The sequence below is a fragment of the Hyla sarda genome, chromosome 5 (genome assembly GCF_029499605.1).
Source record: "Hyla sarda isolate aHylSar1 chromosome 5, aHylSar1.hap1, whole genome shotgun sequence".
In the NCBI taxonomy this organism is placed as follows: Eukaryota; Metazoa; Chordata; class Amphibia; order Anura; family Hylidae; genus Hyla; species Hyla sarda.
The window spans coordinates 30,826,447-30,838,937 of NC_079193.1; the positions used below are offsets into that span (position 1 = coordinate 30,826,447).

At 44.7% G+C, this 12,491-nt stretch overlaps 1 protein-coding gene across 14 annotated transcripts in view; it reads left to right on the forward strand.

Moving 5' to 3' along the window:
- Positions 1–950: 950 nt before the first annotated feature.
- ADAM22 (ADAM metallopeptidase domain 22) overlaps positions 951–12,491 on the forward strand; it is a 283,448-nt gene continuing 271,907 nt past the window's right edge. For 6 of the 14 annotated variants that reach the window (XR_008843837.1, XR_008843838.1, XM_056519133.1 and 3 more), the window contains exons 1-2: positions 951–1,244; positions 10,395–10,552. Coding sequence is in view for 12 of the 14 variants with exons in the window: in XM_056519133.1 (XP_056375108.1) it covers positions 1,172–1,244; positions 10,395–10,552 (231 nt within the window). In the remaining 2 variants the exon portion in view is untranslated. The remainder of the gene's footprint in view (positions 1,245–10,394; positions 10,553–12,491) is intronic. The other 8 variants (XM_056519136.1, XM_056519137.1, XM_056519144.1 and 5 more) reach the window with 2 other exon arrangements.

The following is a 12,491-nucleotide window of genomic DNA, read 5'->3' on the forward strand; positions in this document are numbered from 1 at the left end:
GTGGTACGCCACCGGTTGTGCGGGGGTACGCAATGCGCTGACAAATACTTAATCCTCCTGTGCCATGATTCCCCCCTCCCTCTGATCCCCTTTTTGCCATTATCACTCCCCCGCCCCGTCTATCCTAATCCCCTTTTGATGGATGAAAGGGGGAATAACGGCAAAAGGGGATCAGAGGGGGGGGGGGGGGGGGGGGGGGTGGAATTATGGCACAGGGGGATTAAGATAAAGGGGGGGGGGGAATAATCATTATCCCCCTGTGCCATTATTCCCCCCCTCCCTCTGATCCCCATTTGCCATTATCACTACCCCCCCTCTATCTTAATCCCCTTTTGCCATTATTCCCCCCCTCCCTCTGATCCCCATTTGCCATTATCACTACCCCCCCCTCTATCTTAATCCCCTTTTGCCATTATTCCCCCCCTCCCTCTGATCCCCATTTGCCATTATCACTACCCCCCCCCCCTCTATCTTAATCCCCTTTTGCCATTATTCCCCCCTCCCTCTGATTCCTTTTTGTAATATCGGATAATAATGGCACAATTTAAGGGGATTAAGATGAAGGGGAGGAATAATGGCACAAGGGGATTAAGTATCGCATTAGTATAAAGGTAAGCACGCGCCTTTTGTCCGCAGGTATCCCTCGCACGTAAGTTCCGCGCAAATTTATACGCAAGGGGTTCCCACAGACATACGGTACTTTAAGCCTTTGGGGGTACAGTTGCCAAAAAGGTTGAGAACCACTGCTCTACCACATATAAGTCAATACATAAAGAGTAATAACAATATAAAACTACAGCCGTGTGATCCAGTCCTGTGCAGGTGCCGCAGCATCACGTGTGACGTTTCAGCTGCAAATACCCAAGACTACATTTCCCAGTGTGCACTGAGGTCATTGGAAGGAGGCAGGGACTCTGCAGGCTCTGGCATTGATGAGTCTAAGGATGTGGCTGTGCATGTGGATGAGGAGACTTGGGAGGTGCTTGAGTCCTCTCATCCACATCTAACCACCCAATGCAGTAAAAGCACAAGAACACTAATGGAAACCAGGAGGACACAATGCAGCAGCAGCAGCAGCAGAGAGTGTGAGAGCCAGGGAGACCCCAGCAGCACAAGCCCCTCACAATGAGGACATCTCTCTGATAGTCACCCTCTCAGGATTGTGCCAGCCATGCAGAGCTCAGAGTGCTGGATATGCTGCCTGGTCGGAGCCCTGTATCTGGTCCTTGCCAGCTCCCAGGCAGGTAAGTCATAGGGATGGGGAGGGAGGGGGCGCACAGGGAGCCCATCGCTCGCTACATTGTAACATGCCTCTGTTTATTTATTTATTTATCTATTTATTTATTTTATTTATTTAATATATGCACCTCCTGGCATTGATCTGCACAACAGCATCCGATCAGTGACCTACAACCAGGTACCATTGACACTAACCCCCCCCCCCCCCATATATGGATGACCAGGGACTGAGCAATGGATATAGGTAGTAGTAGTTGTGGTGTTCAAGGACCCTCCCCCCCCCCATCTCCCTTTATCCTAATTTTCCTGGGATGGTGTCTCCAGGCCTGTTACCAGTGCTGGTATCTGGGTACACGAGAAGCATTCGGAAAAGAAGCCTATTGACTAGGTGCATTAACCTCTTGGATGCTGGGATGGAAGCGAAATGACAGCAACCGCCAATCACATGAGTAGTGAGGATGATGCACTGTGTAGGTGAAGACACGGGTGGTGTACGAGCGATAAACCCATTCTACTTGGTGCATATGCCTAAATTTGGTTAACACCGACTGGAGTTATTAGTGTTTTACAGGCGGTGTGCCTCCAGCTGTTGTTAAACTACAACTCCCAGCATGGTGGGAGTTGTACATTAGCAACAGCTGGAGGCACGCTGGTTGGGAAACACTGATTTATTGGCTCAATCACACTTCCTCCGGGAACAACACAGAAGGGTTATAGCTGTGTATCCCAACAAGTGTGCCTCCAGCTGTTGCAAAACTACAACTCTCAGCATGCCCGGACAGCCTTTGGCTGTCCGGGCATGCTAGTAGTTGTAGTTTTGCAACAGTTGGAGATATGCTGGCTGGGTCCGGTCGACTGGACTTATTAGTGTTTCCCAGGTGGTGTGCCTCCAGCTGTTGCTAAACTATAACTCCCTGCATGGAGGGAGTTATACATTAGCAACAGCTGGAGGCATGCTGGTTGGGAAACACTGATTTATTGGCTCAATCACAATTCCTCCGGAACAACACAGAAGGGTTATAGCTGTGTATCACAACAAGTGTGCCTCCAGCTGTTGCAAAACTACAACTCTCAGCATGCCCAGACAGCCTTTGGCTGTCTGGGCATGCTGGTAGTTGTCGTTTTGCAACAGCTGGAGATATGGTTGGTGGGAAACACTAAATTATTGACCCACTCACACTTCCTCTGGATCAACACAGAAGAGTTATAGGAGTATTTCCCAACCAGTGTGCCTCCAGCTGTTGCAAAACTACAACTCCCAGGAAGCCTGAACAGCTGTTAGCTTTCCAGGCATGCTGGGAGTTGTAGTTTTGCAACATTGTGGCTACTAGGGGGCGTTCAGTCCCCTGGAGTAATTATTGTAGTGTTTCCAAACCCTCATGCTGGGACTTGTGGTTTTTCAACAGCTGAAGGCACTCAGGTTGGGAAACACTGAGGTTGAACTTGATGTCTTTTTTTTTTAACCCTATATATATAGTGTAACTATGTAACTAACAGTGTAAGCGGTTACAGTGCATTGTGTATGAATGACATTTTTGCATTGTGATTTATTTTATTTATTTTGCATTAAGAATTATTGGCTCAATCACACTTCCTCTGGATCAACACAGTAGGGTTATAGTTTCCACACCAGCGTGCCTCCAGCTGTTGCAAAACTACAACTCCCAGCATGCTAGGACAGCCGTTGGCTTTCCAGGCATGCTGGGAGTTGTAGTTTTGCAACATTGTGTCTATTTGGGGGTATCCAGTCCCCTGGAGTAATTATTGTAGTGTTTCCCAACCAGCGTGCCTCCAGCTGTTGCAAAACTACAACTCCCAGCATGCCTATAAAGTCAACGGCTGTCTGAGTTGGAGTTGGAGTTTTGCTGCTGGTTGTGAGACACTAAATTATTGACCCAATTACACTTCCTTTGGATCAACACAGTAGGTTTACAGCAGTGTTTCCCAACCAGGGTGCCTCCAGCTGTTGCAAAACTAAAACTCCCAGCATGCCCAAACAGCCATCGGCTGTCTGGGCATGCTGGGAGTTGTAGTTTGCAACACTGTGTCTGCTAGGGGTGGTCCAGTCCCCTGGAGTAATTATTGCAGAGTTTCCCAACCAGTGTGCCTCCAGCTGTTGCAAAATTACAAATCTCAGTGTGCAGCCTTAGGCTGTCCGGGAATGCTGGGAGTTGTAGTTTTGCAGCAGCTGCAGGTTTGCTGGTTGGCAAACACTGGGTTTATTACACAAATTTTTAACACTACTTGTACCAAGGGCGCTATCACTTTAATGCTGGCACAATCTTTTCAGTAGGTTTTTCACACTCCTTGTAGGGTGGGATGCATACGAAATGCCAAATGTATGATTAGAGGGGCGTAGGGAGGGGGGTGACCACTGAGATTGGACAATTGATTAAATGTAATACCTGTGCTGCTTGTCTGAGCCCAACAAGCATACAGAGAAGATACAAGGTTGGCCTATGCACTGTTTTGGGCCAACCATGCAACTGTGCACTATATTGGGTCAAGCATTTGTCTATACATCATATATGGTCAACCATGCGTCTGTGTTGTATGTAAGACAAACAATATATGTATACACTGTGATAATACAACCATGCGTCTGTGTTGTATGTAAGACAAACAATATATGTATACACTGTGATAATACAACCATGCGTCTGTGTTGTATGTAAGACAAACAATACATGTATACACTGTGATAATACAACCATGTGTCTATGCACTTTATTAGGCAAACCATGAATATGCACTATATTGGGCCAATCATGTGTCTATGCACTTTATTGGGCCAACAATGGTTCTATGCACTTTATTGAGCTAACCATGTGTCTGTTCAGTATATGGGGCCAACCATGTGTCTATACACCTTATTGGGCCAACCATGTGTCTATGCACTTTACTGGGCCAACCATGGTTCTATGCACTTTACTGGGCCAACCATGGTTCTATGCACTTTACTGGGCCAACCATGGTACTATGCACTTTACTGGGCCAACCATATGTCTATACACCTTATTGGGCCAACCATGTGTCTATGCACTTTACTGGGCCAACCATGTGTCTATGCACTTTACTGGGCCAACCATGTTTTTATGCACTTAACTTGACCAACCATGTGTCTGTGCACTATATTGGGACAACCATGTGTCTATGCACTTTATTAGGCAAACCATGAATATGCACTATATTGGGCCAATCATGTGTCTGTGCACAATATTGGGACAACCATGGGGGAGATTTATCAAAATTTGTCTAGAGGAAAAGTTGCCTAGTTGCCCATAGCAACCAATCAGATTGCTTCTTTTATTTTGCAGAGGACTTGTTAAAAATGAAAGAAGCGATCTGATTGGTTGCTATGTATGATACCTCTAGACAGGTTTTAATAAATCACTCCCCATGTGTTTATGCACTATATTGGGCCAATCATGTGTCTGTGCACTATACTGGGCCAATCATGTGTCTGTGCACTATACTGGGCCAATCATGTGTCTATGCACGGTATTTGGCAATCGAGAAAAGCCTGGCACACGTAATAAGAGCCGAAGGGACAGCGAGTTTGAATGAGGACCGTGACCCTTTCATGTTAATGATCATGATAATGATCATGTTTACAACCTTCAAAATCAGTATTGAATCTGCTGTGTTTTGTGTTCACAACCCCCTGGTCATACATTTATGGTGGAGGCTAATGTCACATCATAAACGTACCTGGTAATTAAATCCTTCAAATAGGTGACATCACCACCTATAGCAAGAACTGAGACCAAAGTTTTCCAATAACTTAATTTTACTTATTTACAGTATTATTTAGTCCCTTGTAGCTTACAGAGAGTGCCAACATGTTGGTCTTATATATAGTTGTTGAGAAAGTTTTTAACCCACTTTTTTCCCCCTGAATTGTGGTTCTTTTTGAGTTTCTATAAGTTGTTTTGTTACTTTTTAGATAAGTAGTTGCTCTGAAATAACATTTGTGGAGGTTTTTACATATCATGGAGTCAGACCTATGTGACTGCTATGCGGCCCTTTTAAAGGGTAATGTAGAAGCGATGTGGAGGGAGGAGAACAAGTCCAGAAGGAGCAGCACAGAATGAGGAGCACTGAGTAATGTATAAGGAAGAGGACAGGTCCAGAAGGAGGAGCACTGAGTAATATATAAGGAAGAGAACAGGTCCAGAAGGAGGAGCACTGAGTAATGTAGAAGGAAGAGAACACGTCCAGAAGGAGGAGCACTGAGTAATGTAGAAGGAAGAGAACATGTCCAGAAGGAGGAGCACTGAGTAATGTAGAAGGAAGAGAACACGTCCAGAAGGAGGAGCACTGAGTAATGTAGAAGGAAGAGAACAGGTCCAGAAGGAGGAGCACTGAGTAATATATAAGGAAGGGAACAGGTCCAGAAGGAGGAGCACTGAGTAATGTAGAAGGAAGAGAACAGGTCCAGAAAGAGGAGCACTGAGTAATGTAGAAGGAAGAGAACAGGTCCAGAAGGAGGAGCACTGAGTAATATATAAGGAAGAGAACAGGTCCAGAAGGAGGAGCACTGAGTAATGTATAAGGAAGAGAACAGGTCCAGAAGGAGGAGCACTGAGTAATATATAAGGAAGAGAACAGGTCCAGAAGGAGGAGCACTGAGTAATGTATAAGGAAGAGAACAGGTCCAGAAGGAGGAGCACTGAGTAATATATAAGGAAGAGAACAGGTCCAGAAGGAGGAGCACTGAGTAATATATAAGGAAGAGAACAGGTCCAGAAGGAGGAGCACTGAGTAATATATAAGGAAGAGAACAGGTCCTGAAGGAGGAGCACTGAGTAATATATAAGGAAGAGAACAGGTCCAGAAGGAGGAGCACTGAGTAATATATAAGGAAGAGAACAGGTCCAGAAGGAGGAGCACTGAGTAATGTATAAGGAAGAGAACAGGTCCAGAAAGAGGAGCACTGAGTAATATATAAGGAAGAGAACAGGTCCAGAAGGAGGAGCACTGAGTTATATATAAGGAAGAGAACAGGTCCAGAAGGAGGAGCACTGAGTAACATATAAGGAAGAGAACAGGTCCAGAAGGAGGACCACTGAGTAATATATAAGGAAGAGAACAGGTCCAGAAGGAGGAGCACTGAGTAATATATAGGGAAGAGAACAGGTCCAGAAAGAGGAGCACTGAGTAATATATAAGGAAGAGAACAGGTCCAGAAGGAGGAGCGCTGAGTAATATATAAGGAAGAGAACAGGTCCAGAAGGAGGAGCGCTGAGTAATATATAAGGAAGAGAACAGGTCCAGAAGGAGGAGCACAGGTCCAGAAAGAGGAGCACTGAGTAATATATAAGGAAGAGAACATGTCCAGAAGGAGGAGCACTGAGTAATATATAAGGAAGAGAACAGGTCCAGAAGGAGGAGCGCTGAGTAATGTAGAAGGAAGAGAACAGGTCCAGAAGAAGGAGCGCTGAGTAATATATAAGGAAGAGAACAGGTCCAGAAGGAGGAGCACTGAGTAATGTAGAAGGAAGAGAACAGGTCCAGAAGGAGGAGCACTGAGTAATAGATAGGGAAGAGAACAGGTCCAGAAAGAGGAGCACTGAGTAATATATAGGGAAGAGAACAGGTCCAGAAGGAGGAGCACTGAGTAATATATAAGGAAGAGAACAGGTCCAGAAGGAGGAGCACTGAGTAATGTAGAAGGAAGAGAACAGGTCCTGAAGGAGGAGCACTGAGTAATATATAAGGAAGAGAACAGGTCCAGAAGGAGGAGCACTGAGTAATATATAGGGAAGAGAACAGGTACAGAAAGAGGAGCACTGAGTAATATATAAGGAAGAGAACAGGTCCAGAAGGAGGAGCACTGAGTAATATATAAGAAAGAGAACAGGTCCAGAAGGAGGAGCACTGAGTAATATATAAGGAAGAGAACAGGTCCAGAAGGAGGAGCACTGAGTAATATATAAGGAAGAGAACATGTCCAGGAGGAGCACTGAGTAATATATAAGGAAGAGAACAGGTCCAGAAGGAGGAGCGCTGAGTAATGTAGAAGGAAGAGAACAGGTCCAGAAGGAGGAGCACTGAGTAATATATAGGGAAGAGAACAGGTCCAGAAAGAGGAGCACTGAGTAATATATAGGGAAGAGAACAGGTCCAGAAAGAGGAGCACTGAGTGATATATAAGGAAGAGAACAGGTCCAGAAGGAGGAGCACTGAGTAATATATAAGGAAGAGAACAGGTCCAGAAGGAGGAGCACTGAGTAATATATAAGGAAGAGAACAGGTCCAGAAGGAGGAGCGCTGAGTAATATATAAGGAAGAGAACAGGTCCAGAAGGAGGAGCACAGGTCCAGAAAGAGGAGCACTGAATAATATATAAGGAAGAGAACATGTCCAGAAGGAGGAGCACTGAGTAATATATAAGGAAGAGAACAGGTCCAGAAGGAGGAGCACTGAGTAATATATAAGGAAGAGAACAGGTCCAGAAGGAGGAGCAATGAGTAATGTATAAGGAAGAGAACAGGTCCAGAAGGAGGAGCGCTGAGTAATGTAGAAGGAGGAGAACATGTCAAGAAAGAGGAGCACTGAGTAATGTAGGAAAAAATAGGTCTAGAAGGAGGAGCACTGAGTAATGGAGAAAAAAGACGGATAGGTCTAGAAGAGGGAGAAAAGAGTTACATAAGAGGAGGAGGACAAGTCTAGAGGGAGGAACACAGAGTTATGTAGGAGGAGGACAGGTCCAGAAGGAGGAGAACAGAGTGACGTAGAAGGAAGAGAACATAATTACAAGGAAGAAGTACAGTTTATACAGAGTAATATTGAAAGGCTTTGAGATGGACGAGAGGTGGGGGGGGGGGGGGGGGAGGCAGTTCAAGATGGACATGTTGCTCATGGAGTTTTAGGCAAATGAAGGTAGTAATGAGGAGATGAGCTGAGTTATTGAAGGCTCTTGGATGTTAGAATCCCATCAGAAAGCCATGATGTAGAACACATGTAAATAATTAAGATGTGTAAGCAAGGTATAAGTCAGTATTTCCCAACCAGGGTCCCTCCAGATGTTGCAAAACTACAACTCCCAGCATGCCTGGACAGCCAATGGAGGCACCCTGGTTGGGAAACACTGGTATAAGTCCTGAACACAGTACAAATGCAATGCACATGAACTCTCACAGATTTGCTATTCTTTTGTATTCTGTAGGATTGTGTGTCACGTTCTTAAAGGGGTACTCCGGTGGAAAACTTTTTTTTTTTCAACTGGTGCCAGAAAGTTTAACAGATTTATAAATTACTTCTATTAAAAATTCGTAATACTTATTAGCAGCTGTATACTAAAGAGGAAATTCTTTTCTTTTGGGATTTCTTTTCAGTCTGACTACAGTGCTCTCTGCGGACCTCTGCTGTCCATTTTAGGAACTGTCCAGAGCAGCATATGTTTGCTATGGGGATTTTCTCCTGCTCTGGACAGTCCCTGACATGGACAGAGGTGTCAGCAGAGAGCACTGTGGTCGTGACAGAAAAGAAATCCAAAAAGAAAAGAATTTCCTCTGTAGTATACAACCGCTAGTAAGTACTGGAAGGATTAAGATTTTTTTAATAGAAGTAACTCACAAATATGTTTAACTTTCTGGCATTTCCTGTGATGTCCTGACCACAGTGCTCTCTGCTGACCTCTGCTGTCCATTTTAGGAACTGTCCAGAGCAGCATATGTTTGCTATGGGGATTTTCTCCTGTTCTGGACAGTTCCTAAAATGGACAGCAGAGGTCAGCAGAGAGCACTGTGGTCATGACATCAGAGGAAATGCATTTCTTTTTTGTATTTCTCTTTAGTATACAGCCCCTAAAAAGTACTGGAAGGATTAAGATTGTTTAATAGAAGTAATTTACAAATCTGTTTAACTTCCTGGCACCAGTTGATTTAAAAAAAAAAAAAAAAAAAAGTTTTCCACAGAGTACCCCTTTAAGTATTTGCTTGTCATAAACATTTAACCTGACCCCGGTACGTCTATGCTGTAGGGAGCCCAGGAGGTGCTCATATACTAATGTCTTTCAGATTTGATGTGAATGCATTTTTTTTGTGTGTTCAACCACTGTTCTCATAAATTGTATAACCCTTAGGGCTCACGGCCTTAACCTCGAATGCCTCTCCTATTCAGAGGAGCAGCAGTGCCGGCATTGGATTAAGTCCTATAGCCTGAATACATATATGTCCCATATTCAGTTATTTTGGTTTAATGGAATTTCATGCAGTCATTGAGATAATTTTTTTTCCCAATGTATGAACCCAAATGCCGGGTCTGTGAACATGCGTTTTCCTCTAGAGCTGGGGCCAAACTACAATGACAATGGAAGTGCTATGGTACAGTGTCCGCCTCCATTGATTTTTATAGGTTTTGGTGGTTTAAAGGGGTATTCCGGCCAAAGACATCTCAGATGAAAGTAAAATTAAGAAATAATAAAGTAATGATAATAGTGTAATAATAATGATTATAATTAAAATAAAAAAATAAATGTAAATAAATATATATACATGTATAGATATATTTTGAGTCGTAAAACTAAAACTGTTTGTATATGAACTGACCTGAAAAATGAAATTATAATCTCATTAATACCTTGTCGTAAACTCAGTGAAAATACCCTCCCGGCTCCCCAGACTGTGCAGTTGACAGCCAGTGTTCAATTTCCCTGCAGCGCCGCCACAGGAGAAGTAAAGCATTACATGGCGGCCATTGAAATCATAGAGATGTCGATGTCATGCATGGAATGTTGACTACATGGACAAGTTGAGTTGGTACCTACTCTCTTAAATTTGCCGATTGATGGAGGTACCGAGTTAAGGATCCCTTTTATTTTACGTATGGGATTTTCTAAACCAGACAACAATGTTAGACCAATGAAGGTTGTCGAACCATTGCTGGAGGAATGTTGCTGAAGTGGCACGCTTGATTGTTGCAGTAATCCACATGGTAGATGCTGATCAAGGCTCGTGCAAGGATTTTTGCCACCCTAGGCAAAAACAAATTTTCCCACCTATTTTGCCCTGATGCTGATGACGCCATTCCTGGCACATAAACATTAACAATGTGCATCTAAATAAGATATAAGCTTATTTTGCAACATGAAACTTTGGTTTTCCAAACTTTTTCTGATGTAAACTTATTTTATTCCACATATTTTGCAGACACATGGCTGACGGAGATGCATAGGAAGAAAAATAATGGGTTCCTGGGCAGGGAAGACATTGTTCCCTTGCGGCTGATCTACAGTAGTGAACAGGACAACCAGACTACACATGGATTGCTCAACACACGGGTCAGAATGGGCAGCAGTCAGGAAGAGGTAAGGCACACGATGTCTGACTTCTTGGCTCAATGGGGGCACTAATTATCTAGAATGCCAGCCACAGTTCATAAGATAATCCAGCAGACAAAGGCAGGGAGTCATGTGACAATCCGCGGGGTACTAAACCATATACAAGGGCTAGAACGGAGCATAAATATACAATAATAGAAGATAGGTAGCACTCACCGCTCTGGATGTCTACACATACGGAGGATCAGGCTCGCGGGGAGGAATCAGAGGACACTTTTGGAGCGCTAAGAGGCGACTGCCGGCTGTTTTGCACGATCACCCGTGCTTCTTCCGGTCTAGAGGCGACTGCTGGCCATTTCGCACGATCACCCGTGCTTCTTCTGGCCTAGAGACCGTGCGATCACCCGTGCTTCTTCGGGCCTAGAGGCCGTGTGAAACGGACGTCAGGCATCAGAGGACACTTTTGAAGTGCTCAGAGGCGACTGCCTGCCTTTTCGCGGGATCACCCTTACTTCTTCTGGCCTAAATGCCGGAAGAAGCACAGGTGATTGTGCGAAGCGACCAGCAGGCATCCGAGGACGCTTTTGGAGTGCTCAGTGGCGACTGCCGGCCATTTCGCACGATCACTCGCGCTTCTACCGGCCTAGAGGCCGGAAGAAGCACGGTTGATTGTTCAAAACTTCTGGCAGTCGCTTCTGAGCACCCCAAAAGCATCCTCTGATGCCTGCTGGTCGCTTCGCACGATCACCCGTGCTTCTTCCAGCCTCTAGGCCGGAAGAAGCACGGGTCATCGTGCGAAACGGCAGGCAGTCGCCTCTGAGCGCCCCAAAAGTGTCCTCTGATGCCTCCCCGTGACTCTTGTCCTCTGTATGTGTAGACGTCCAGAGTGGTGAGTGCTACTTATCTTCTATTATTGTATATTTCTGACTTCTGGCCACTTGTGTGATACAGATGTCGTGTTACCCTGGAGATTATAATACATTATAGGTGGCTGTACTGTATACTGCAAAAATAGAAACAAGAACGAGGTATGTAGGCTGCATTAATAAGACGTGTCCCTGTTTCCAGGCATCAGAATGCTAAAGTCTCACGATCGCTGGGGTGCAGAGTGTACGGCGCAGCTGGTCAGGAGACATGTGACATTTACTGCTTGGTGCACTCGGGTGTTAAATCCCTATATAGGAGAGGACTGATAGGTAATATGGCTGCTACAAAGTTTTCGGTGTAAAATAGAAGCAAACAAACGCCAATATGATGCAGCAGCCTGGGGGGCGCTGGCATGAATGCAAGTATGTAATATCTGTATTTTTTACATCCTATTACATATTTGCTCTCCTTATTTGAAAAACGTAGTTCTCATTAAAGGGGAACTCCGGTACTGAAGTTCTTATCCCTAGGGACGCGCACACATAGACTTAAAAGGGGGCTTGAACCCCTGCCCTTTAAATGCACTGATTGGGACCTTCGTGGGGTGATGCGGGTCCCATTCAGCTAACATGACGGCTGAAGGTCCCTTACCTCAGGAACTGTATTGTGTTAACATATAATGTATTTACAAACATTTTTTTTATTAGAAGTGCCCTTTTTGTCTACTTGAGCCCCTGCCCCCCTAAATGTCTGTGCATAGGGGATAAGATGTCTAGGGGCAGAGTACCCCTTTAATCCTTCCAGTACTCATCAGCTGCTGTATGCTCCAAAGGAAGTTATGTAGTTCTTTTCTGTCTGACAACAGTTCTCTCTGCTGACACCTCTGTCCATTTCAGGAACTGTCCAGAGCAGGAGCAAATCCCCATAGCAAACCTCTGTGGAGCATACAGCAGCTGATAAGTACTGGAAGGATTAAGATTTTTTAAATAGAAGCAATTTAGAAATCTATTTAACTTATTGGCACAAGTTGATTTTTTAAAAAATCAACTGGTGCCAATACCTCCTGGCTCCCTCTCCCTCTAAGCTGGAAGCCGAGCCC